This window comes from Talpa occidentalis, unplaced genomic scaffold (genome assembly GCF_014898055.3).
Source record: "Talpa occidentalis isolate TD23 unplaced genomic scaffold, MPIMG_talOcc4v2.1 talOcc4.11, whole genome shotgun sequence".
NCBI lineage: Eukaryota > Metazoa > Chordata > Mammalia > Eulipotyphla > Talpidae > Talpa > Talpa occidentalis.
The window spans coordinates 101657457-101683862 of record NW_023601104.1 but is presented as its reverse complement, the minus strand read 5'-3'; the positions used below and the strand labels follow the sequence as shown (position 1 = coordinate 101683862).

The 26406-nt window shown below is 72.2% G+C and overlaps 1 protein-coding gene across 1 annotated transcript; it reads right to left on the bottom strand.

The window, feature by feature from the left end:
• Positions 1-59: 59 nt before the first annotated feature.
• Positions 60-26406, bottom strand: KIF26A (kinesin family member 26A). The gene is given in 17 exon segments (XM_037501865.1): positions 60-1064; positions 1442-1592; positions 1895-1915; positions 1997-2202; positions 2766-3761; positions 3764-5525; positions 5631-5793; positions 6036-6198; positions 6293-6446; positions 6530-6792; positions 6947-7040; positions 7407-7604; positions 10181-10370; positions 14709-14872; positions 18900-19256; positions 25809-26051; positions 26365-26406. Coding segments are annotated over 17 exon segments (5349 nt in total). The 3' UTR covers positions 60-882.

The following is a 26406-nucleotide window of genomic DNA, read 5'->3' as shown; positions in this document are numbered from 1 at the left end:
CCCGGGCCCCTGCAAAGCCCACTCCCCCTCCCAGGCCCACTGGAGTCAGGAGCCCGAGAACAATCGAGGCATCGTTTATTCACAAAAAGCTGTAGCAAGAGGCTATGTACACGTCTGTACAAAGGCGCACCCCTAAACACGCGCGTCAGGAGAAGGGCTGGCTCCTGGTGAGCGGGCACCGCCCCCGCGGCCCCCGCCCTGCACTCGCAGGCCACCTCGGGGCACCCCGGCCGGGCAGCCCTGAGGAGCCCCGGGGACGCCCCCACAGAAGACCAGCAGCAGCCTCTGCCCTCACTACAAATGGCGCGTGGACAGGACGGTAGAAAAATAAGAACCCACAGAACCTTACAAAACCCAGACCCCCATATTTGTGATTTTCTTTTTTGCTTGTGGATTTGGTAAGAATTCCTGCCGTGGAAGAAGGCGTCAGCGCCCTCGTCAGCCCTTAGGTGCTGTGCCCCCAGCGTCCTCAAGAGGCAGCAGGCCCCGGAGGACCCCCTCCAAGACCGGGCGGCCGTGGGGGAACCCGCGACCAGGAGAACAGCAGTCAGGGGTGGTCCTGACTGAAGGGGAGCCCGGGGACCCCAGGCCCGCCTGCTACATGGAGCTGCTTGGCTGCGGCCACCGCCCGGCGCCGGGCACGCGGCTGCTGGTGTCGCCTCAGCACTGACCGCGAGGCGGCCAGACCCGCCCAGGTCAAAGGCACTTGCGGCGCCGTCGAGGCAAAAGTCTTCCCTGCGGTGCTCACGCCCTCGCCCGTCCGCGCCCCGTGCTGCAGGGTCTCCCCGAGACCCCGCACCCACCTCGGCAGCCTCGCCCCCACCCCCAGCACATCCTCATCCACCCACACTGGGCCTCACCCCTTTGCCCTCCCGCCCGGCCTCAGACGTCCACCTCCTGCGGCCCAGGGGCGGCGGCGGGGGCCGAGAGGCTGACGTCGAAGCAGGTGACCATCATGACGTGGGCCTTGCACAGGTTCACGCACTGCTCCAGCGCGGCTGTGGCGCGCTCCAGCGCCGCCAGGTACTCGGCCGACTCGGGCTCCAGCTCCGGGCCCACCTGGACTGGAAGGGGGGTCAGAGGCTCCGGTCAGGCCTAGGGGCCTGCAGGGCGGGGCCGAGGGAGGGGCCCTGGCGCAACTGAGCAGGGCAGGTGGCTGGCTGGGATCAAATTGCAAGTGGGGTACCCAGGACAGGGTCGTGTGCACCCCCAGGGCCCGGCCTCCGGACAGCCAGCAGGCCAAGGAGCGGGGCTTGGGGTGCCAGCCCGTGGAGGGGCGGGGCTTGGGGTGCCAGCCCGTGGAGGGGCGGGGCTTGGGGTGCCAGCCCATGGAGGGGAGGGGGTTGGGGTGCCAGCCCACGGAGGGGAGGGGGTTGGGGTGCCAGCCCATGGAGGGGAGGGGGTTGGGGTGCCAGCCCACGGAGGGCGGGCGAGGACTCACACTGCTCCAGCCAGCGGCCAGGCTCCACCATCAGCCGGCCCTGCGTCTGGGCCAGCTCTGTGCTCAGGTGCTGGTGCCTGGCCTGCACCTCACGCAGCCGTTGCTGCCTGCGCTCCGCCAGCCGCAGCTTCGCACTGACACACACCAGGCCCTGGAGTTGGGGGCAGCAGAGAGCGGGCTCAGGACAGGAAGACAACCCGTTTTTCCCCAGCCTCCCAGAGCCTTGGTCCGGCGCCTCCCTGCACCCGCCAGACCCCGGTGGTCACAGGAGCTTCGGGGGCCAAGGGGACCTGCCCCACACAGGTGGCGCTCCCAGCGTCTGCCTGGAACCCCAGCTGGTGCACTGGGGTGCAACCTGTCCCACTGGGCCTTCGACCCCCCCAACTCCTCCCCGCCCTCTGCTCAAGGAGGGAGCGTGTCAGGGCACCACAGGCCAAGGGGGACGGCTCCTACCTTCTCCACTTCCAGGGAGGGCTGTGGACAAAAGGTGAGGTCAGTGGTCACTCCAGAGGTCCACCTGCCCCCAGGGCCTGCCCAGCCCCCACCAACCCTGACCTCAGCTGGGTCCTCCCTGGGGGACGGGCGGTGCCGCTGCAGACGCTCCACGTCATCGATCTCATACACCTTGATCTCAAAGGGCTCCTTCAAGGAGCCGGCCAGCGGTGGGGGCAGGTCCACCCACTGCCCAGGGAGGCTGGGCTTGCGGCCCAGGGCAGCGGCGTCAGGCAGAGGGGTGGGGATCAGCCGTCGCCGCTGCAGACCTGCAACAGAGGGCCGGGTGCCAGGTGAGTGGAGCCCAGGCCCAGCCGGGATCCTGCCAGGGAGAGCACAGGGCGCATCCAGAGAGCCTCAGCCCGGCCACTCCCGGCCAGGGAGCACATGGGCCCTGGCCCTGGCCCACACCCGCAACCTCTTGCCACACCAGCTGCCCTCACAGCGGTCAGCCCCCTGCCAGTGCCGCGTCCCCGCTCACCACCTCTCTCACGCCCGCTGCCCAGGACAGACCTCTAAGCCCGGCCGCCCGGGCCAGCCCCAAAACCTGCCCTGCCCACACTTGGCCGGGGCTGAACCCCCACAACACAGCGCGGGGCCTGGCCCCTCCTCTCTGGGCCCCAGAGCAGAAGCCCTGACGGGGTCTTGGAGAGATTGGGGTTGGAACCCCGGAGACCACAGCTTGGAACCCTAACCCAAGTCCTCTCCTGCTCCCCAGGCCCGGCCCCCGCCTGCCCCCGGACAGCGTGGGCTCCAGAGAGGGCAGGGCCAGCCTGTCTGGGGCCCGGCCTCCCGGCCCCGGGTGGACGCTGAGTCCGGCCTGCACCCCCACCTGTGGCCCTCTTCTTGGGAGACTTGAGGCTGCGGGAGCGGGCGCCCGGGGAAGCAGCGCCGCTGTCGCTCAGGGAGTCGGGGGCAGAGGAGGCGCTGCCCGTGGCCTCGCTGTCCCGCACCACGCTCTCGTAGCCGCTGCTGCCCCCGCTGTGGTAGAAGAGGGCGGTGCGGCCCATGGCAGGCGGGAGCTCGCCGCTCAACACGCTGCTGTTGTCGCTGCCGTGGCCGCTGCTGTGGCGCTGGGGCCGCCGCGGGGCCGTCACCTTGCTGTACGGCGAGGGCAGCGCCGGCCGCTCCTCGCCCAGGGTCACGCCGCTGTCGTTGCCACTGTCCGAGTCGGCTGAGCCCCATGAAGGGCCGCCCCTGCCGGGAGCTCCGCTGGACACCAGCTCGTTGACGCGGCTGTGGGCCGCCCGGAGCGCCTGCTTGGTGCCCATGATGGTGCCCCTGCCGGCCTTGGCCCCCATGCCAGGTACTGACCGAGGGGTGACCCTGGGGCCCCCCGCCGGGCTGCCGGGGGCCCTGCCGGCCGCAGGGGGCAGTGGCTTCACCGGAGCAGCCAGAGCCCTTGACCCAGCGGCCGCAAGGCTGCGGCCCTTGCCTCCACCAGCCGGGGACTTGGGGACCCCCACGCCCTTGGCCAGACCGCCCCGGCAGGCAGCAGCAGGGCCAGTCGTGGGGCTCGGGGGTGGCACACCCAGCCTGGGCACAGCCCGGACGGGCCGCCCGGCGGCTTCCCTGGCCTTACCCCCGCCGTGCACCAGGCCCTCCCACCGCTCCAGAGACCCGTGGGCGGCAGGACGGGGCGCTGCCTCCACCTTGCCAGGCCGGGCCTTTAGACTGGACGTGGCCCTGGACACCAAGTGGTCTGCCCGGCCGCTGGGCTTGGCGTCCTCCCCGCCCCGGGCAGGGGCGGCAGGCAGGGGAGATGCGGGCGCCGGGCTGCTCTTGCTCTGCAGGCTGGACTTCCGCACAGGTGGGGCCGGGGGGCCGAGCCACTGGGCCTGGGCAACGCACCCCCCTTGGGGGCCGTGGCCTTCTTGCTGCTAGGGGTAGCCTTGGGGCTGGCCGCTGTCTCGGTCAGGGTGTCGCTGCAGGCTGCCGCTGGCGTGGTCACGCCCAGGGTGGTGGCTCCCCTCCGCAGAGGTGTTATCGGAGCCCCCACCTCCGGCCTGGGGGCCACCCTGGCCATCACTTCACAGCCGTCCACCACCCGCCATGTGCTCGCCGGTGGCGGGGCCGGGCTGGGGGCCCTGCCCGCAGGAGCCGCCTGGAGAGTCCCTCCCTCCTCTGCCCGCAGCCGCCAGGGGTCCTCGAAGGCGCCCCCGGGGCCGGGCGGGCTCAGGCCCGGGTGGGGGCAGCCTGCGCGGCTGGCACTGCAGGTAGTCCTGGGCTTTCGGGGCAGGCTGGAGTGGATGGTCTGGGCGGGCACAGGCCCCCGGGGAGACCAGGCCCGCCGCTCCCTGCCGCCTTGGGTGGGGGCTGCAGTGGCGGCCTCCCCAGGGTGAGCACCGTGGGCAGGCCCGGGGCTGTCCTGTCCCTCCTGCTCTGAGGACCGAAGGCTGCCCACCCCCGGGGAGCTGTCCAGGGTGGGGGGGCCCAGGGGGCCGGGTCCTGCCGGGGAGCTGGGGCAGAGAGGGTCGGGGCTGGGCCGCCGCGGGGGCTGCAGCAGGGGGCCGCAGCTGTCAGCCGTGCAGAGCCAGGCGCGGGCGGGGGAGCCCCGTGGGCCGCCGGTGCAGGCTGCCCCATCCGGGGTCCCCCCAGGAACCTGTGAGGTGTAGGCGTCATACTCGTCGTTGATGCTGCTGATGATGCTGACAGGCCTGGACCCCGAGGCCAGGGCTTGCAGGGAGCAGTCGCTGCCGAAGCTGGCCAGGCTGGCGGGGCGGCCGGGACCAGCGAGCGCCCCCAGCGACAGCTCCTCCACCACCGTGAACACCAGCTCGTCCTCACCGTTGAGCTCCACGGGCTGCTGCAGCGTGACTGTGGTGGTGAGCAAGCCCCGCTCCAGGCGGTGGCCCTGTGCAGGGGGGCGGGGGCAGCCCACAGGGGGCGTCCGGGCCCCTCCGCCTGCACCCCCACCTCCGTGCTCCTCGGGGACCCTGCCCGCTGCCGGCGGTTGAGGGGGCGGAGGGGCCGGACTGGGCAGCAGCCTCTGGCCTCTGCCCCCCGTGTCCTTGTCCGGCGTGGGCAGCTCCTCTCTCTGGTCACCCCGGGAGCTGGCCACAGAGGGCTCCAGGGCACCCCAGTGGGGGCCCGGGCCGGGGCAGCCACGAGGGGTGCTGGCCGCCAGCGGGGAGCCGGCCGCCTTCCTGGGGGCCGTGGCCTCGGGCGGTGAGGGCTTCCTGCCCCCTCGGGCTGGGCCGGGCTGGGCGCCCTCGGGGCCCTCGCTGCCGTCGATGCACTCCAGCCGCTCCTGCAGCTCGGCGAAGGTGCTGCAACGGAAGTGATCGGCGTCCCGCGGGCCCTCGGCGGGCCGGCGGCGGCTCAGGGCTGGGACGATGGGCAGGAAGTCGGGCGGGCCCTCGTTGTCCGTGAGCTCTCGGTCCGACAGCGCCGCCCCGCCGGGCCCCACGTAGATGACCGTGTCGCAGGACTGCTCGCTGCTGGACGAGTAGTCGGGGTCGCCGGGCAGGCCGGGGCCTGGGCGGTCGGGGTCTGGGACCAGGGAGCGTGGGTGGAGGGGCCGCAGGGGCGGGGGGCGGCGGGCGCGGCCTTCCTCGCAGGAGCTCTCCCCGCCCGAGGAGCTGGAAGCGTACTGGGGGCAGAGGGCGCGGGTGAGCGGCCAGCCCGCCCCGCCCCACTCCCTCGGCGCAGCAGCCCCGCGGGCAGGGCCCTGGGGGGGGGGGCAGGAGCGGCCCACCTTGACCCTCCTCCGGCGCAGGCGGTGGATGCGCGCTGCCAGCTGCACGGTGCTGAGCGTCTCCGCGTGGCAGGCGGGCGAGTCCGAGACGTGGGCCACCATGGTGGCGCGGCAGGCACTGGCGGCCAGGGACTCGCGCAGCAGTGCGGTGAGCCGGTGGTCCCTGGGGGCGAGGGGGCTCAGAGGCTGCGGCCGGGGTCCGTGGGGGGATCTGGGGGCCCGGGAGGCGGTCTCTCCAGAGCGGGGGCCCTGGGCGGGGTATGGCTGCCGCCTCTGTGCCCCCTGGGCACCAGAACCCTGCCCCACCCTCAGGCAGCGAGGCCCACGGAGTGGCAGTGGGGCTGGGGGCTGCTCCCCAGCACCCCTGCCCGCGCCCAGCCGGGCCCGTGGGGCAGCCCCGCTCACCTATAGGGGACGTGCTTGGCCCCACTGACCAGAGCCATGATGACACTGCCCAAGGCTGAAAGGGACAGGCACAGGTGGCCCCCGGGGGCCTCGCTGACCCTGCCAGGCGTTCCCTCGCAGCTGCCCAGGTCAATGAGGTGCAGGCGGCTACGGCCTCCGGACACTAGAAGCACAGGCAGGAGGTGGCGCGTGACCCCGCCAGGACCCTGCCCGCTGCCCGGCCCCTCCCCGCCCCGCGCCCGGCAGGAGGCACCTACTGTGCCCCTGGCCGCCCTTCTCCACGCGGTGCTGGTACACATGCAGCGTGAACAGCATGTGGGAGCTGCCAGGGCTGCGGGCCGCCAGGGCTGCGTCCAGGTAGAGGGCTGCCTTCTCCGCCGTGGGCGCCCTCAGCTCACTCTGGCTCTGCAGCTGCGGGCAGAGAGCAGGCCCGGGGGTCAGGACGGAGCCTGCCCAGCCCGCCCGCTGCCCGGCCTGCCCCCGAGGCAGCCCACCTGTGCCCCACAGACCGGGTCCTCCCACAGGCACATGCCCGGAGACTGGGCATCCTGTAGGCTGCCAGCGGCCACCTCGGCCAGCAGGTCCCGCAGGCTGGCATCTCGGCCGCACACCTCCACGGCGGAGACGCGGACGGAGAAGCGGGCGCCGCCGCGCTCCCTGCACCCGTCGATGAGCCGGAACAGCCAGGAGATGGCGCAGGGCACCACGCCCAGGCTCTGCGGAGAGCTGTCCTTCCCAATCATGGTGTAGGCCGTGCCTGGGGCCACGGCAGGTCAGGCCACCGCCCTCAGGGCCTGACCCGCCCAGCCTGGGCTGCCCCGGCACCCCGCCTGCAGCTCCCTCACCAGCACCCCACAAAGTCCTTCCCCAGACCCAGCCCCGACCCCGCTGCCAGGACGCCAGGTGCTTACCCAGGCTCGTGTGGCCAAAGGAAAAAATGCAGCCATCAGCGCCGCTGACAACCGACTGCAGCACATCGGCCACGGCCCCCGAGCAGACCTCAGCCTGGGTGGGCACCGGGAGTCAGGCAGGGGGCAGGGCCGGGGCCGCCACCCGCCCCCTCCAGGCCCATCTGTGGTCACGCAGGCAGCCCGCAAGGAGGCCGCGGCGCAGGGCCAGGACGGAGCTCTCCACGCGCCCGGCCACACCGGACAGGCCGGCAGCGCACCCCCGGGCCCAGGGCTGCAGCACACGCCCGCCTCTCGCTGCCACCGCGGACACACCCGGGACCCAGGCCACATGGCCGTCGGGGGCCCTGCTCGCCCCTACACGGGAGCACCGCACCCGAGACACCCAGGGGACACGGCAGGACGGGGTCTGCACGCCCGGCCGCGGAGACGGGGGCCCACCCCAGGACGCCGCCCCCCTCACCTGCTCCGAATCCCGGGGGAAGACAGCATCGAAGGCAAACATCCTGGGGGCGGCGGCCACGGCGCGGCGGGCGCCCAGGCTGCCCGGGGGCCCAGCGGCCGGGTCGTAGAGGGTCACCTGCTTCTTCCGGGGGTCCACCTTCAGGAAGGTCGAGCACTCGGTCCCCTGGGCCGGCCATATCCTAAGCATGACCTTCACCTGGGGGGCGGAGCGGGCATCTGAGCAGCCGCCGGAGGCCCAGCTGCCACTAATTACAGGGCGGAGGAGCCCGTGCGAGTCGGGACGGTGGGCCAGGCCTAGGGCGGGCGCCCCGCGCAGGAATGCAGACGCCCGCGCCCCAGCCCCCGGCCACGGGACCCTATGAGGTCAGCGAGGCCGGCAGAGACAGAGCCTGTCAGCACAAACGGGGCGCGGGGACAGGATGGGGGGGGGGACAGACACAGCACAGGGAGCTGGGCCCCAAGGCAGCCTGTGAGAGCAGAGCCGGGCCACATGCACCCGCACACACGTGCACACATATGCACACGTACATCCGGGCATACACACACGTACACTCATGCACACACACTCGTGCACACCGGGGGAGCAGCACAGCCAGCCCCCGAAACCACGTCCTTCCTGCAGGTCTGGGGTGGGGGCAGCCCCTCCCGCGGGTGGGGGTCTCTGAGAATGGGGGGATAAGCAAATGCACAGTTTCAGCCTCAGAGAGCGGTGAGGCCCTCGGGGGGAAATGTGGACTCCTGGGGCTTGTGGCCCCAGGGCCCACTCAGAAGCCGCCTCAGACCCAAGAGCAGAACCAGGGCAACTGCCCCCGGAAAGAAAGGGGCGGAAGCAGAGCTGACAGCCGCACCCAGGAAAAGACAGGAGCTCTGACCCACCCAGGACAGGAGTCGGGCCGCGGGCAGGATGAGGGTGGGAGTCGGCATGGCGGGGGCCAGGCAGCCTCTGCCCAACCCTGTCCCCAGGCCCAGAGCTGGGGGAGAGCCCGGTCCTGTGGGGGCTTTAGGGGCCTCTCCCCCCCACCCCCCACCCCCCCCCAGCAGGCTCCCAGCAGTACGGCCAGGAACCAAGAGCGACAGCCTCCAGCAGCTGCAGCGCCCCAACCCCAGCCCCAGAGCAGGACACCCTGAGAGCCTGCGGGGCGGCCTCAGGCTGGTCCTGGCCGGTGAGTGCCCGGCTCAGGCCCCGGAAGGCAGCAGCCCCGTCTGTCTGCACCGAGGCCCCATGCCCGCCCGCTGCAGTCAGCTGGCTCCTGCCTTCTCCAGGTTTGACACGAGTGCCACGCGGGGCGGACAGGCCCGCGTGGCCCCTTTGCGCGGCCTCGTCCCCAGTCCCTTCGGTTGGTGGCAAATTGACACGCACGCTGGCTGGGCAGCAGCGGCCCCGGGGACGCCAACACTTTCCTCCGCGCTCCTCGGCGGCTCCATTAGGCGGGAATCGATTCCTTTATTCCCCGACGACGTGAACAAAACTATTTCATTTCCTAACGCTGCTGCCAAGCAGACGGAACGTGCACTTCCCGGTAATTTTTGGCAATTTTTTTCCAGCGTGAACTCCCAGCACTTCAGGAGCCAAATGGGTTCTGCAGATTGGAGAGGGTTTCCTGGGGGGCCAGGCCGAGGCCCCCCCACGGCTCCAGACAGGCTCTCCAAAGGGTCGGGGCTCAGCGCTGCTGGGGGGACAGAGGCCCCCCCCATTGTCTGGCTGGGAGGAGCCGGGCTGGAGTCTCTGCCCTGAACATTCTTCCGCCTTCACAAAGGCCTGAATAGGCAGCTGCCTCGCAGGGAAAAACACATTTTGCATAAAAAAGGGCTTCCACTCCGGAAGAGGTGGCCCAGGCAGTGGGGGAGGGGGGTGCTCACAGGCGAGGAGAGGGGCGCCCGGAGGGGCTCCATCCTCAGGACCCACTGGGGAGCACAGGCAGGTGGGGCGCAGAGATCTTGCCTCTGCCACCAACCGCCTCTCAGAGGGCATTTCCGACTGTGACGTCCTGCACGCAGCACCCAGGGGCCTGGCGATGCGGCTCTGGGTGGGGACCCCGCAGAGGGGTCATCAGTCCTGGGGGGCCCGGGTCCAGGCCCCCGGTACCTGGGGGGCCCGGGTCCAGGAGCAGCTGGTGGAAGCCACAGGCTGGGCGGCCACGGCCACAGGGAGCGTGGGGCTGGGTGGGGGTTTCTGAGCTTGAGTCCGCCAGCCCCCTCCCCCCACCCCGGGCAGATAGTGTCCTCTCCAAGGTCTCGCCAAGGCCTGAGCCTGCAGGGACCCCATGTGAAGTGGCCCGTGCTGCCCGTGGGGCCAGGAGCCCCACCAGAGACACCGAGAGGGAGGCTCCCTGGTCGGGCGGCCAGGGCGGAAGAACCCCCCAGACCTGGGCCTGGGGTGGGCGAGCCCGCGTGGGTGGTGGGAGCCCCTCACTAAGCGCAGGAGGACCCGGCCAGCAGCCAGCAGGGCCAGCGTGGAGCCGGTCTCAGCAGCCGCAGAAACAGGGCCAGCCCCCCAGGGGACAGCAGGGTGGCGAGGACCGCCAGCCCGCCCTCGGCAGGCTGCAGGCCCCACTCCCCTGGACTCTGGCGGGGAGGGCCCACCCCGCACCCCGCACCCCGCACCCAGCTCCTGGAGCCCCACTCCAAAGCAATCTCCCAGGCTCCCTGCCACCTCCTGGAGCCGCCACGTGGGCCAGGCCTCCGTCTCCCCGGGTAGCCCCGCTGACCGCTGACCATCCTGCCCAAGTTGGGCCCCACGCTGCCCCGTCCCGCCCGCCCCGGCAGGCCTACCTTCCCCGCGCTGCCAGCATTCTCCTTGACCTTGGAGGCAGCTCTGAGCAGGCAAGGCGGTGCAGGGGGCGGCCACAGCTGCAGGACCCCGCTGAAGTTGGTGGGGTAGGTGGAGGTGCCGCGGGCAGGGGGCGCTGGCGGCGGGTGGGGCTTCTTGCGCTTGGAGGCCAGGCTGAGCTTCTGCGCGGCCCTAAGAAGGGGGGCTTTCAGAGCGGCTCAGTCACCCGCCCCCCCAAACGACCCTTTGGCCTGCACCTCACCCCCCTTCCTGACGCCTTGTCCCGTCCCCATCCCCGGTCCCCGTGATCTGGGCAGCACAGGCCAGGCCAGGGAACAGAACATCCAGGCAGATGGGGGCCCAAACCCCCACAAGTACCTCTGCACCCTGTTCCCTGCAGCCTCTGCCTGCCCTGCACCCTGAGGCGCGGGGGGCATGGGTAGGGGCTGCTCATGGCCATGACGGAGCCGCGACTTCACCTCTGTGCCTCAGTCTCCCCACCTCTCAAAGGGGGCGTGGGTGTTCAGGCCAGCTCAGCGCCCCAGCCAGCATCCCAGAAAGGCTGGCGCACTTGGGAGGGCCAAGCCCCTCTCCCACCCCCACCCCCCCGGGACGGCGAGCGCTGACCTGCTGCCCGCCCTGCCACCTGCCCTGGCATCGAGGCCCAGGGTGCCCGGGCCTGAAAAATGGTCCTGCTCAGCCTGACCCCATACCAGCAGTGAGTGCCCCGGGGCCCTCGGGCCCACGACCTGGCCCAGACCACAGAGCCCCAAACTAGGAGTCAGGGGACTCAGGAACCGGGGTGTCAGCCCAGACCAAGGGGTCCCTTGTGCATCTAATGCCCGGGGCCCCTCAACACACCAGCACATGCCACGCTCACATCCAGGGCCCTGGCTGGGCTGGCCCCCACTTCGGGGACACCCCAGGGCCTGCGGCAGGGCCCCCTCCAAACCAGACCATGTGTGTACCCCAGCTCCCTCCCCAGACCAGGCCGCATGCCCCACACACACCCCACACGGGGGCTCAGGGCCAGGCACCCTGGCCTCCCATGAGGGGCCCATGGGGGACTGCAGGGCAGACCCTGCCCACCGGGCTCTGAGGGCAGCTCCCCAATCGCCCCCCACATCCTCCAGGGCCCCAGAGCCCTATCTCCTGCCCTGGAGGGGCCGCGAGCGGCAAGGCCTGTGGCAGCAGCTCAGCCCTCCCGGCTCTAATGGGAGCTGTCTTTGAAGGGCCCCCAGGGACAGCTCTCCTCCGCGCGCGCGCGCGTCATCACAGAACATAAAAGTGATCTACGGTTGTGCGGGGCCTCAGCGAGGCGGCGTGGGGGGCGCCCTGGCCGGGCGGGGCAGGGCAGTCCAGCCAGGAGCCGCCGGAGCACTCCAGATCTGGGCATGCAGAGGCCTGGCCACGCAGGCGGCGGGCAGCGGGACCTGCACCCTGGCGGGCAGGGCCTCGTGTCTGAGAGCCTCGCGGGGGGTGGGAACCCCAACTCCCACCTGGGCCTTGAAACCCCAGCACCAGAGCTCACCCCTGCCCGGAGGCTGTGCAGGCTCAGGGCGGACGGCACCGGCCAGCACAGGGCCAGGTCTGGCCAGGGCCAGGGCACCACCCACAGGGCGGGGCATGGGGGGGGCCTCCCAGCTGGTCCCCGCCCCCTTGGGTGACTCCCCAGCTTCCCACCCACAGCCCATAGAAGAAGGGCCAGTGCCCGCCTGGCACGCCCACGGCCGGGACAGCAGGCAAGGCGGGGCTCCACAGGTTGGGGCAGAGGTCCCGGGCCGCCTCCAGGCCACCTGGGCAGGCTGGCTGGGGGTCCCAGCGCCCACGGTGACCCCACAGGGGCTGTGGCCACCCCGCCCTGGCTGTGAGTGCTGCGCTTGGGGCAGCCTGGCCTGGAGGCGTGTGGACACCCCACGGGGCAGCACAGCAGGCAGCCCCTGCCCGGCCAGGCGGAGTGACTCAGGGGGCAGCCTCCAATGTGCGCAGGCCAAGGTCGAGGGGCCACCCCTAGTCCAGGCCGCAGCCCAAGAGCAAACAGGCACCCCAGGCTCTGGGGCCGCAGCCCCGCCCAGGGCGCCCTGGACCGGGCCCCCCCGCCTGCGGCTCGGCTCGCCAGGCCTGACTCACAGGCTCCCCACCTTTACGAGGCCCTCGGGCCCCCAGCCCTTTGATGCCATGGGGCCTGGGAACGGGCCTCCCGCCCTTGCTCCCCAGCTCGGCTCACACGCCCGTGGGGGAGGGGAGCCCGAGCCAGCCTGGGGCCCCAGCTTTTTCGGTTTCTGAGCAGTGGGGTGGGAAAAATGGGGGTGGTAATGCCAGGCCCATGCGGGCACCACAGGACCAGGAGTGCCCGCTGCAGCGTTGCCGGGCAGGGCACAGGCAGACCCACAGGCCGGGCGCGCAGGCGGGACCCTCAGCCTCCCCGCATCACAGCCCTCCTGCCGCAAGGACGCCTCCTCCAGGAAGCCTGCCGACACCCCAAACAGGGTCCCCAGACCCTGCGCCTCCTGTGTCCACGGAAACACCCCAGCCGGGAGACACCCGCTTACCCAGCCACGCCCGGGCAGGGCTTGGCCACCCAGGCCTGGCCACCGGGACCCTCGGGTCAGCCATGAGTGAGGGCGAGGGAGCGGGGAGGACGCGCAAGGGAGCGGGGGCGGGGGAGGTGTGGGGGAGGAAGGGAGATGGGGTGGGGACAGGCTCCCTGAGGCCCCCTGAGCCGCGGGCGCCCGCTGGCCCTGGCCCTGGCCCACGAGAGCCGGAAGGGCGCACCGGCCTCTCACCAGGAAACCGCTGCCCCAAGCAAGAAGCGCCAGGTCTGGCAGCAGCCCTGGGGGCGAGGCCCTCGAGACGGGGTGTCAGGGTGTGGGGTCCGGCCCAGCCAGCCCAGCCTGCCAGCAGGGCCATGAGACTGTTCCCCTCCCCCAACCTCGCAGGCCGAGAGCCTGGGACCTGGGCACCCACACCCGTGAGCCATCCTTGGAACCAGGGGCGCTGGCGGGGCCAGGGCAGGCCGCAGCCACCCAGGACTCCCAATCCCACCTCCTCTGCCTCCACCCGAACGGCGGACTCCTATTTAGCCCTCAGAGCCCACGCCTGTGGCCCGCACCTGCCCCTGCACGGGTCCCCAGCCGCCAGCCAGGGCTGCCCCAGACTCACCCCGGCGGAGACCTGCTGAGGGTCTGCCCTGCCCGCAGGTCCCAACAAGGCGGGGAGCAGAGCACCTGCTCCAGCGAGCCTCTGGGCCCCACGGGCAGCTCCAGATAAGCCCCGTCCCCTCCCTCAGGCTGGCCTCCCACCCACAAAACCAGAGCACCCCCATCCCACCCTGTGGTCAAGGGGTCTCCACCCACCGACCCAGCCCAGTCACTGCCACTCAGCAAGGGGGTGCAGCAGGGCCCCCACCCCCAACTTGGCCGTCATCTGCAGGCAGCTGCTGCGATTCAGGGCGTCCGGCCGGCTGGAAGTAACGGCAGCCGCGGCGCCCCCACCCCCACACACTTGTTGCTATGGCAACTTCCCAAGGTCAGCAGCAGCCTCACTCAGCTCAGACAAAAGGCGGCAGGCGGCCACTCTGCCGGGCCAAGGGTCCAGGAGCCGCCGGGTGCGAAGCCGGACCGGAGGGGGCCGCGGGTCCACTCAGAAGCCCCGAGTCAGATCCGCCCTCCAGCCGGAGCCGCGCAGAGACCCTGGGCAGGACCTGCCCTCTGGCCACCCCGGGCAGGCCTCCAGCCACCCCAGGCCCAGCCAGGGCCCGGCACCCAGGGGGCTGGGCATCCTCAGGCCCCCACGGCCCCAGGAGGCGAGGAGACGGTGGCACCTGCAGGCCGGAGCACGCCGGGCTGAGCGGGGCTGCCCGAGGGGCCCGCAGTGGGACAGGGAGCAGGCGGGCTGCCGTCACCGCTCCCCGCACCATCACCCCTGTAACCAGGCCGGGGCGGGGCCCCTCTGGGGGCAGGGAAGACCCCTGCTTCCACACTGCTTCCCACTGCCCCCCTCCGCCTCCCCGCCCGAGCTGGTGCCTGAGGACCCGGCCACGCACGCATGGGGGCCCAGGAGCGTGAACTGCAGCCCAGCACCCACACCCAGGGCCCCCGCCGGGCCGGGAGGCAGGGTGGCCGCCACGGAGCCGGCCCTGGGGCTGGGGGGAGCGGGGAGCCCCCATCCAGGACGCCTTCCCGGTCCATCTGCCCTGGTCCGGGGGCTGCTCTGGCCGCTCTGGCTGTCCTGCCCCGCACATGACATGACACACGCCTGTTCCATCAGCCAGGCTGGGGGTTCAGGTCTGAGACGCTGAAAAGACGCAGGCTCGTCCTGGGCCCGCCCGCCCACCCGGGGAACCGGCCTGCCGCACAGAGGGGCCGCGCGCCTGCCTGGACCGGGCGCTGCTGTCCAGGGGCAGGACCTCTCGGAGGCAGCGGGCAGCAGGCCGGAGCCGCCCCGCAGAGGCGAGGCCACAGCCCCAGCAGCCCGCGGGCAGCGCGGCCCGAGCCGCCCACCCCCAGCTTGGGCTCCGGGGCCACCTACCTGAGGAAGAAGGAGGCCGCCGCCGAGGTGCCTGAGGGGGCGCCCGCCGAGCCCCCCGGGGCCCCGCCGCGGCCCCATGTCTTGGACACACCATCAGGGCCCACCGTGGGGGGCGCCTCCCGGACCGTGTCTGCCACCGCCACCGCGGCCACGGCCGCCTCGGCCTGCAGGGAAGGAGAGCCGGGTGAGCGGAGCCCTCGCCGGGCTGGGGAGGCCGGGCGACCCGCAGACGGCGCCAGCAGGGCGGGCGGCCGCCGGGAGGAGGGGGGCCGCGGCGGAGCCCCCGCCGGGTGCCGGGAACGCGTGGCCGCCGTGTTGGGAGAGGCGGACGGGCCCCCGTCCCTCTCCCACCGGCTGTCAACCGGGAGCGCCCCGAGGCGTCATGAGAGAAGCCGCACGATAAATATTTGTCACCAGCGCTCGCGGCCGGGTCTGAAGTACCGCGGCGGCGCGGCCCGCTCGTCAGCTGAAGTAAATTCCAGGGTGGGGGACGGCCTCGTAATGAGGCGCGAAGGGGGTCAGATGCGCCCGAGCGGCGCCAGGGTCTGCGAGCGCGTGCGGGGTGGACGCCGCGCCAGACCTGGCCCCCGGGGAGGGCGAGTGGTGTGCGCAGCAGGGAGGTGAGGGGCTGCCTCGGCCCCAGCCCACCCTCAGGAACCCACCCGCCTCCAGCTCCCGGCTCGGCCCAAGGGCGGTGGACAGCAGTGTCCGGCAGGGGCTGGGGTCCCCAGGTGGACGGGACGCAAGTCTTCTGCTGGCCCTGCCCAGCTTATGGCCAGACTGGTTTCCAGACCCTCTGGGAGAGTAACCAGGGTGCAAAGGGTGGTCACAGGTGGCCCCAAACCCGTGGCATGGAAGACACGCACCCCCATACAGCCTCTCCCCGCGGGCCATGGGGGCAGGAGAGAAGGGCAAATGTGACACAAACCCTCATCAGGCAGGGGGACGGCACACCACACCCGCTGGGCACGAACTCCTGTGCATCCCTCAGAACCCAGCCCAGCCAGTCCTGCCCTTGCACAGGCCACGTCGGGCCCCTGACCTCCCGTCACTCCCCCCAGTCTGTCCAGTGCTTCTCGCCCAGTGTACGGCTGGTCTCCACCTGCCTTCAGGGGGCCCTGGAGGTACCTCCATACCCGCCTGGTCCCCCCACTCTGGTGCCCAGCAGGGCACAGACACACAACCGCAAGCCCACGCTGGCGGCCCCACGCGCAGAGGAAACTCCCAGAACCGTCCAGGAGTGTCGGCCGGCCCGAGGCTAGGCAGTGAGAACCAAACGCTGCCTCTTTCCCAGTGGCTGGGCAGCGCGGGCAGCGCGCACCTGCCCGGGACGTGGGTCCCTTTCGCCACCGGCTGCGTGTGCTCCCAGGGAGGGGCGAGAGGGCTGGCTCGGGGCGCTGCGCCTGAGTCGCCCCAGCCTGGGCTCCCGAGCCAACACCCACCAGGCCTGTGGCCAGCAGCCCCGGCCGAGAGGTCTTGGGGGCAGAGGACCTGCCACCTGCAGGCCGCTGGCCCCATGTTGGCTCCCGGGACAGCCCCGCCCTCTGTCCAGGCCCGGTCAGGTTCAGTGAGGTCTGGACGGCGGGGCGAGGCGGTGGCCACAGCGGGGGTCCACACTAGCCCCCCCCGACTCCCCAAGCTGGCCTGGTCGCCTCAGCTGCATGCTCCAGCCACACCTGCACGCCTCCCGGCAGAGCCCACACTGACAGGTCTCGCATGGGCCGGCACCTCGGCTCCGCCGTTCCCGCGCCGAGTCCCAGCGGAAGCAGAGCCCGAGCGTGCCCAAGGGAGCCGCCCAGCACAGCGGGGGCCAGGGGGAGGGGTGGGCCGGAGGGGGACCACAGCACAGGAGGAGAGGGGGCGGCGGCCAGACAGAAAGAGGCGGAGGCCAGCGCAGCAGCGGAAGGCAGAGGCGAGCGACCGCCAGTCGGCTGCAGCCCAGCCCGGGCTCTGAGGGGGCAGCGGCACCAGGACCGCGGAGCCCGGAGCAGAGACCGCCCGGGGCTCCCACCCTTGTGGGGCACAGGGTGTGGCCCCCAGGCCTCCACAGGGAGACCCCCAGGACCCACGGCACGGAAGCAGTCTCCCCGCAGCCTCGCCTGGAGGGGGGTGGGTAGACTGAGGCACGAGCAACGGGGGCAGGGGAGGCCTGGCCACGCTCCCTCCACCCAGAGGACGGGCTGGCCGGGTCCCGAGAGCAGGGCCCGCCGAGCACACCTGTGCCTGCCCCCAGCCCACCCGCCTCCCGCCCCCACGCCACGGGGCAGCCCACTCAGCGCCTCCTCTCCGGACTGGGGCCCGGGCCCCGCCTGGCCGGTGCCCGGCGAGTCGGGGTGGGGGGGACCACTGCAAGGGAGCAGGACAGGGGGCGGCGTGCCACCTCCAGTCTGAGCCAGGCCAGGCGGCCCCGTCTCCCGGCATCCGGCTGCAGGACGGGCGCAGGCCAGCGCAGAGGAGCCGGGGCCGGCGGAGACGCCGGAGGGTTTGATCCGGGGCTCAGGCGCGGCCTGTCGGCGGCTAGGGCCCTCCGACGGCGGCGCCCTGGTCCCGGGAAACCACCCACTCTGAGCCTGGAGCCCTGTCTGTGGCCTCTGCGTCGGCCATCGGTCGCCGGCTGCTGCCTAACTAGAAAGCCGCCCCTGCCACGTGGCGATCGGGCGGACAGGAGCAGGAGAGGGCAACTGAGCGCCCAGGGTCATGGGGCACTGGCTGCCGGCAGGGCCAGCGAGCACCACCTTGGTGTGGACCCCGGTCACTGCTGGAGCCCACACGGGCCGCTCGACGAGGGAGGAGGGGAGGGGCCCCCCTGTAGTCACAAAGTCCCTCTGGGCACCCCCCAGAACCTTCCTCTTACTCCCAAGCACCCTCAGAACAAAGGCTGACTTCACTCGGCCCAGCGACGCGGGCCCCTCCCGGGCAGGGGTCCCCTGTCTGTTCCCAGCACCTCCGAGGTCCCAGCCACCCACTCCAGGGCCCCCCACGGGCACTACCTCCAGAGGCCCCCAACAAGGCCCCCTGCATGCAGGACCCCCCTTTCAAGGCCCAGCGAGGCCCCGCACCAGGCGCCCCGGGGCCGGCTCTGGCACATCCGCCAGAGAGGAGCGGCTCACAGCTGCACACTCCTCCCAGCAGCACCGCTGGGGCCGGCGAGCGGGTGTCTCCTGCGTCTGCAACGTGGGAGACCGTCCCGGAGCCTCCTCCGTCTGCTCCTCTCAGCCCCACTGGCGCGAGCGCCGGGCGCCAGCCTCACCCTCACTGCAGAGCATGCGGGGCTGCCCAGGGCCTGCGCCCGGGATGGCTCGGCCACGCGTCCTGGACTGGGCCTGCCCTGCCCCTCACCCGCCTCCGGCCTGTCACCCTCCAGGCCCCACCAGGCTGTCACCCGCCCGCCCATCCGAGGCCTGCCTGCGTGAGCTGGGGGGGTCCCACGCGGGGCGTGGCCCCAGCCCTCACCGAGCAGGTGGATGCCCTGAGGCCACAGCACCCAGGGAAGGTCCTGGGGGACAGAGCTGCCACCAGAACCGTGGCATCACCCACAACCTGGGAGGCCAGCACAGCTACCCCTGCATCCCCAAAGCCACACCAGTGCCCGGGAAGCCCTGACTGAGGCCCCGTCCCGGCGCCCCTTCTCCTGCACGGAAAACGGTCGCAGGGAGACCCCAGCGACACTGCAGCCAGCAGACAAGTGGCCGGGCCCTTTCGGACGACCGCCGCCCGGGACCAGCCACCCCAAGCACCACTGGCCCGGAGCTGCTTCCGTGAGACCAGGCCCCGGCGAGGGCCGAGGACGGGGGCTGCGATGGGGGCACCTCCCACCGCCCACCCCGGGCAGCGGGCGTGGAGAAGCTGGGGGCCAGGCAGCCATCAGGGCCCTCCTCTCCGGCCAGGGTAAGCCCCCCAGCCCGGCCCTTCCGCCAGCTCCGAGTCGCGCGGCCTCCAGAGCCAGGCGGCTTCAGCAGCAGCTGCCACACATGCCGGCAGCGTGGGGAAGGGCCGCAGCACAGGGCCTGCCCAGCTGCACCTGGTGGGCAGACTCAGGCTGGCAGACATCTGGTCCTCCTGGGTCGTCCACGGTGCCCTCACTGCAGGGCACCCCGTGAGCCCAGGTGGCCATGGGGAGACCCAGGGGTGCCCCGGAGGGAGCCCCATTCTGACCAGCCCTGGTGGCCGAGCGGCCCACGTGGGACTCACCAGGCAGGAGGCCGGCAGGAGGCCGCTGGCCCTGGATGCGCCCCACACGCCCTCCAGGCGTTGCTGTGCTTGGATGGTCACCGTGCTCAGCGCGCCCCCCAGGCCGGCGGGCACCACCGACACCTGGACGCCAGGCCTGGGCGGCCAGGCTGACGCCCTCCTCTGCTCCAGGCTGGCAGTGGGGCCGGGCGCAGCATGGGGGCCAGCGGGGTCCTCGCGGCCGGCTGGGACCTGCAGCAGCCGCAGGGCCTCACGGGTCAGCTGGCTCAAGTGGGCGGCACAGGCATCACAGGCGCGCTCGGCCTCCGGACGGCAGGCGGGCAGCTTGTCCAGCAGGAGGGCGGAGAGGCAGGGGTCCTGGGGAGCAAGGGACAGAGGTCAGTGCCCAAGCTGATGCCACCCGGGCGCACACAGTGCTGGGCCGCAGAACCCACAGATGTGCCAGGCGGGGAACCAGGAGCCTCCTCCTGGGCCACAGAGCCCTCGTCAGCTGCTAGCCTCGCCCAGCCCCTGAGGTACCACTATCTTCCCGGTCTGCGTCCCTTCTGAGGCCCCAGCGGAAAGCAGAGGACTACCGCCGGGGAGGGGGTCAGTCCCCTCCATAAAGGCGCCAACGGGGCCCCCCAGGGGTGAGCAGGTAGCTCCACGCCCACCTGGACCACGGTCTAGGGAGCTGGGCAGCTGTCCCTGAGCCAGTGTTCCCGCCCTGTGCTGGCCACATGGGTCGCCCAACCGTGTGCCTAGTGTCCAGAGAGGGCTAAGGAACAGGGGAGCACAGAAGGGGTCCCTCGCAAGCTGTGAGAGCTTCCTGGAGGAGGTGGCACCTCTGGGAGCAGGGGCAGCCCCCTCTGCATCTTCACACCTTCTGGGAGCATCAGGCCAGCCCCGCAGTGGCCTGGACCACACAGGACTTCCCAGGCGCCAGCCCAATGTGTCCTCTGCTGCCAGCTGGTGGGCTCTGCCAGCCCGCAGCCCAGGCATTCCGGGCAAGGCCTGGCTCCAGCCCAGCGGCAACATCAACTACAGAGGGGCCACAGTCTTCCCCACACACGGACACTGAGCAGGCCAGGGGCCGGCCCGGCCAACCTCCACACGTCTGGGGGGGCTCTCGTGGGAGACAGCGGGGAACGGGTGGCCAGCAGCGCGAGGGTGCACTGTGTGGCCCAGCACAGCGACCCCCACGCCCTCATGCCCACCAAGTCAGACAGGTGAGGCCGGCCAGGTTGTTGCCCAGCTGCCTCACCAATGGGCACTCAGGAAGCCTGGACCTTCTCAGCCTGCGGGGGGCCACAGAGCCACTGACCTGCTCGGTGGGTCCTACCCCCCAATGGACACCCAACTGCACCCCAAGGGAGATGCACTAGACGGTAGAAGGGCCCCACCGGAAGCCGCCAGATGCTGGCGGCAGGACCGGCCTGGAATGAGATCCAGATGGCCGGCCCTGGGCTCCCCGCCCGCCCAGGTCTCCCTGCTGACTCTGGGTTTCCACTCAGCGGGAGGCGCTCAGGGGCTGGGGAGAGGCAGGAAGCGTCTGCTAAAGCCATTACCGACTTGAGAGGCCCAGGGCCGAGCACCCCCAGGCCCCCGAGCCCACTACCCTAGGGCCTCTGCCTGTCTTGGAGATTCCTGGGCACCCCCCCCCCAGGCCCCCACAGCAGGGTGCAGGAAGGAAAGCGGGAAGAGCAGGGTCTACCTGACCTGAGCGGGGACGAGACCCCCAGAGACCCCCCAAGCCGAGGCAGCTCCGCGGGGGCGGGAGGCACGGGCAAGAGGAGGGAGGCCGCCTGGGCGCAGGCACTGAGCCTCAAACCCCCAAGGAGCCGGGGGGCTCTGCTTTGGGGGTGCAAGTCCTCCCCAGCCACCGGGGGAGCAGGTCCAGGGTGCTGGTGACCTGACGGCCCAGGGGCCAAGCACTCACGGCCCAGCCCCTCCTCTCGCCAGCGCCCCGGGCCCACCCGCAGCAGCCACGCCCACCCTGCTCTGCCAGCCTCCTCTCGGGACTCCGGGGCCCAGCTGGGGGCTGACCCCAGGTCCCAGTGCAGGGAAGGGGCCGTCTCCGGCCCTCCGTCCGGTGTCAGGGCCGCTGACTGCTGGGGTGCCAGCGACACGGGGCTCCAGGGAGGGGCACCAGCTGAGCCCTGGTCCCCCGAAGCCTGTTCACCTGCTGCCCTGGGTGACCCTCTCACCCCAAAAGAGGTGCAGCCCCATCCCCCTCTCCACAGCCTGGGGGCTCCTGAGGCCTCAGCCCCCAAGACCACCCTTTGCGGCCGCCCCGCGCCCAGCAGGGGGCAGATCCTGGCAGCTCTCGGCCCACAGGCTCAGGCCCCCAAGGGGTCAAGGCCCGAATTTACGGAACGGCCACCCTGAAAACCAGAGCCACCCGAGCCTCTCGCCGACCCTGCCCGGCCAGCCTCTCAGGGGCAGCGGTCGCCGTGAAGGAAAGTGCCCTTCACTTCCGCTTAAGTCCCCGCCCGGCCCGTGCGGGGTCTCGGGGGGGGGGGGGCTTTGGGGGCCTTCACTTTCTCCCCCGGGAGGCCCCAGCCCAGCGCCCAGCTGGGGCAACCGCCCTCCAATTCAGCATAGCCCGATCCTCAGGGCCGAGAAACCCCTGCTCCGAGCCGTCACCTCTTCTAGAAAGGGGCAGCTGCCCACTGGCAAGGCCACCCAGGGCCCCAGGGTCGGGCAGGGGGGCCCACCTGTGCCGCTGGGCTGAGTGCAGGCCCCGAGGCCCCCTTCCTTCCACAAACAAAGCGGGGGGAGGGGCTGCCTCTGCTTCCGGAGGCGGCAGCAGGTCAGGAAGGGCTGGGCGGCAGGGCCAGCGCTGCCTGGGCTGCTGGCGGATGCCCCATGGCTCACGTGGCCTAGCAGGAGCTCGGTTTCCAGCTGGAAAGTGCCACAGCCATGGGGACCCCACCTGGGCCGCCCAGACCCTCACCGTGCACCCCGCAAGGCCCGAGCCCTGCCCACTGGCCTGCCGGACCCCGGGGAGACCCGGAGACCCTCCAGGGGACCCTCACCCGCCACTCAGGGCCACCTGGTGCCAAGGTCTGCAGGCCCCAGCTGACCCGGCCTCCTCCCCAGGGGTGGGAGGGAGAGCCCGGCACGCCCCACGCTGACCGGCACACGTCCCCGCCCTGTGCCAGGCGCCGGCCAGCTGGGCCACACTAGCTCCCTGAGACCCCCTCAATGGCTCCCCTGTGCTCTGCCGAAGCCACACTGTGGGGGGGGCCCACGGCCAGACGGGCACAGACCACCAAGGGCGGGAGGAGCGGAGAGGCCACATGGCCAGGACACCACACTCAGGACGCTGCGGGGCAGGGGCTGGGCCAGCCAGGTAGGCAGCCACGGACGTGCCGTGGCCTGGGGCCTCAGTTTCCCTGCCTGAACAACGGGGCCATGCACAGCTGCGGCAGATGCTCACCTCCAGGGTGGTTCTTGAGGTTCCCCGAGATGCTCACCCCCTCTCTGTGGGTCCAGTTCTAATGGAGACCCAATGCCTCCTCCAGGAAGCTCTCCTGGACACCCCTTCTGCCGCTCTCCCAGTGCCCCCCGCAGGGGGACGGTGATGACTCAGAGGCTGCCGCCCGCCGGCCCCATCCCTCCCCACATTCCCAACCACAGCACGACCCCCAGGCCGGGCGGGTGGTGACCCCTGCGGAAGGAGGACCGGCCCTGCCTGCCCGAGGGCCCTCCTCCCCGGGCGTCCTGAGCCATGAGGGACCCAGCCCCCTGCCCACAGCCCCCCCACAGCCCTGGCCGCCGGGCAGCCCTCCAAGCGCCAGGGAGACGGCCCCCAGACGGGCAGCTCCGGACCCTTGCTGGCCCTGCGGGCTTGCCCTCCCCAGAGGAGGCCCGCGAGGGCCATGCAGCTTGGGCCGCAGGGTCAGGGCCCCGGGGCGGGGTGCGGGCGAGGCCTCGGGCTTAGGACAGGCATGTCTGCAGGCTGCTGCCCCATGGCCACAAGGGGGCAGGGATGGGGACCCGGGAGAGGACAGGGCCAGCGCCCCCCAAAACAGGCCGCAGCAGGGCACGCCCGTCGCTGGGGCGGGAGGTGAGCCGCAGTCTGGGCACTGCAGGGGCAGGGAGCTCAGCCCCAGCCCAGGAGCCGCGGCCGCCCAGGGGCCAGTCACGCTCCTTCAGCCCACAGGGAGTGAGGGGTGACCCGCGGAGGGGTGGCCATGGGGCCCCGCGTCCCGCCACCCACCGCGTTCACCCAGCGGGGCGCCCCGGCCAGACACTCCACTCCCGCCCGCCTCCCGGACCAGCGCAGCGAGCAGCCTCAGCCAGTCAGGCCGGGGAGGCAGCGCGGGCCGGGCGAGCAGGACCCGCCTTCAGGGCGAGAACCCGGTCTGACTCCACAGCGAGTCCTCTCAGGACCCTGGGGGGCCCGGCCACCCCAAGGTGTGGGTGCCCCCAGCTCGCGGCAGGGGTAGCCTCGGCTGGGCCCTCCCTCCTCAGGGCAGATGTCCAGGAAGAGGCTGACGCTTGAGCCAGCGCCGCTGCTGGGCCCCAGACCAGCAAAGAGAAAGGCAGGTGCGGGGACGGGCGGTCACCCCGTCGCCGTCGCTGGCGCGGGATGGACTTGGGCTGCGTGGGCACGCGATCGGCGGGGGCACCGGGCAGGCAGGACGGCCCCGCCGCGGTGACCGCGCTGTGCGGGAGCTAAGTGAGGCGTGATCGCTTCCCCTGGAACGGGGCGCTCCCCGGAAGTCGCGGGGTCTCCCGGAGCCACCCTCTGCGTGTGACGTCAGGTGGAGACTGCAGCGGGTGCCCTAGCGTTTTGGACCCCTCGGGGCAGGGCCGGGGCCACCCCCAGGGGCCACACTGGGCAGAGAAAGAGCCAGCGCCGGGCCGGCAGCCCCGGGGTGACCCGGCGAGATGTGGGGACTGTCCCTCGGCCATGCAGCACACGTTTCGAGTGACCTGCCCTGGCAGAGCCCCCAGGGGTGTCAGGCTACTACTCGAGGAACCGCCCACACCCCCAGAGGGTGAGGGGGCAGAGAGGCAGGCGTCTCCCAGGACAGGAGCCCGGCGGCAGGTGCAGACCGCATGACGCCCACGCCCCAGGCAGAGCGCCGAGAGCCGGGCGTGCGCGCTGTGAAATGGACACAAAAGGGGGAAACTGAGGCCACGGCCCCCCCATTGTGGGGCTGGCCAGCAGGAGGGTGGGCGCGGCGCCAGCTGGCCTGCAGGGACACAGGCAACGATGGGGACTCGGGCTGCAACCAGCCTCACCCGAGACCGGGCAGGCACCCAGGGCACCCCATGTGGCTCTGACCTCAAAGCTCAACATCTTGTAGGAAAACCAGGGCTCCCCAGGAACTCTGGACCCCATGGCTCTGGGAGCAAGGCCAGCGCCCTGGAAATGGGCGGGCGCCAGGAGGACCGTGGGGCTCCCTCAACCCTAGCTTGTCACACAGGAGCCCCCGTGGGGTCACACCGAGACCCCCCAAACCCACAGCAGGACAACGGCATCCTGGCCACACCCTGGCTCCCACGGGAGGCTCTGGGGAGCCCCCACCCGGACCACGACACCCAGCACGGCCCCTGCTGGCCTCGTCCTCTCTGGGGAAGGACGCCTCCACTCGGGAACCCACCCCACAGGCTGGAGACTGCCCCAACCCAGGAAGGGGGGGCCCAAGCGGAGGGGTCTGCAGCAGGGACAAAGCAGGGACCCTGGCCAGCAGGTGCCCCCCCAGGGGCCTGGGGGAGGGAGACAGCAAGTGCTCGGTGCTGGAGTGGCTTCTCCCATGAGGCGTCCACAGGAAGAGACCCTGGGCGCCCTGGAAGAGGCCCGGATCCACCCCGAGGGCTACAGCCTGCAGCTCTCCCACCAGGACCGCCGGCCCACCTGCCCCAGGTCCCGCGCCGCCGGCAGCACCCAGCTCATCACCCAGGGCCCGCCTCTCCTGGCCTCAGTTTCCCCAGCGGGGTGAGATGGCTCTGCAGCTTGGGCAGGCCCCGGAACCCACCTCACCCGCCCCTTGTCAAGGGGCGCAAAGCCTGGCAAAGCTGCCCCGGTGAGCGGCTCAGTGGAGGGCCTGTCCATCCCAGCCAGGCACCGGGGGAGGGTGCCCAGGAAGAGAGCAGACCCACGGGCGCCTGCCACGCCCCAGGGCCACCGCGGGACCCGGGAACCTGGGCGCTGGCCCAGCCCAGACCCGGAGTCTCCTGGAGAAACTATATTTAGACGCGATGGGGGTTCTGCGCACTTCCCAGGCTGAAGGTCCGGGGGGGCCAGCTTCCTCTGCAGACCCCCACCTTCCCCGGCTGTGCAAACTTCCAGGGCCCATTGTTCCCTGGAACAATGGCCCCAGCTCCTCCCAAGACCAGGGCGAGCCCATCAGCTGGAGAAGTGGGGAGCCCCCTGCCCGGCCAACACCTTGGCAGTGAGGGCTGGGCCCGAGACCGGGGGCTGGACACTGCACTCCCAGGCGGGAGGCCGCGGCACGAAGGCACAGGCAGCAGCGCCCCACACGTGTCGATACCCAACTCCTGCCCACAGCGGGCAGGGGGCTGGCAGCCCACCCAGCGGCCAGTCCTCGGGGGCACCGAGGAGTGCATTTCCAGCCCAGGCGGAGCCCAGGTGCCCAAGGGCCACAGCGCACCCAGGGTGACCTCGGCGGCTGGGGAGAGCAGGGCTTTCCGGGGGCCCTGCCCCACCCTCAACGCCACAGAGCTGCCAGCAGTGGGGTATCCGCCTGCGCCCAGCCCCCTCTGGATCTGCCTGCGGGACCCTGTTGGGGTGAAGGGCCCCAACTCACACGCCCCGCATAAAAGCCAGGAAACAGCCCCGGAAAACAGGGGGGGGGACCGGCCCGACACCGGTGGCAGCTCTGGAAGCTCCCGCGCGGCGGCCTCCCGCGTCGCGGGCGGCCGGCCGGGGCCAGCTCGAGGCAGGTCACTTACCCGGAGGGGCTGCCCGGACCCGCCGACCAGCTTCCACGCCTGTCGCTTGAGCTCCGCCAGCTTCGCGTGGCAGTGGCGGCACCAGCCGCCCGCGCCCGCCGCGTGGCCCAGCTCCGCGCACGGCCCCGCGCCCTCGGGGGCAGGGCGGCTGCCGCGCGGGTCCCGCTCCGGCCCGGGCAGCCTCCGGCGCGCGGACACCTCCAGCAGCTGCAGCGGCTCGCGGGCCCGGCCGCCCTCGGCCACCTGCGGGCGGGTGAGGGACAGTGAGCCGCGGCCGCGGGTCGGCGCCGCCCGGGCCCCGCCACTCCGGATCCCCGCGCCGGGCCCGGGGCCGCGCTCCGAAGTTGCCTGCGCGGGGCGCGGGCCGGCCGCCAGCCTCCGGGGCCCCGGGGCCCCTCCCCGCCCGGGCCCCGAGCCCCGAGCCCCGAGCCCCCGCCCGCGCTGCGCTCCGGGCCGGGTCTCCGGGGGCCGCGCGCCCCGCAGCATCCTCGGCGCGCGGGCTCCGTCCCGGGGCGCCCCAGCCGCCCGCCTCCCTCCCGGGCCCGGCCGCGCGTACCGCGGGGGGCGCCGCGCCCCGGGGGGCACCGCGGCCGCCCAT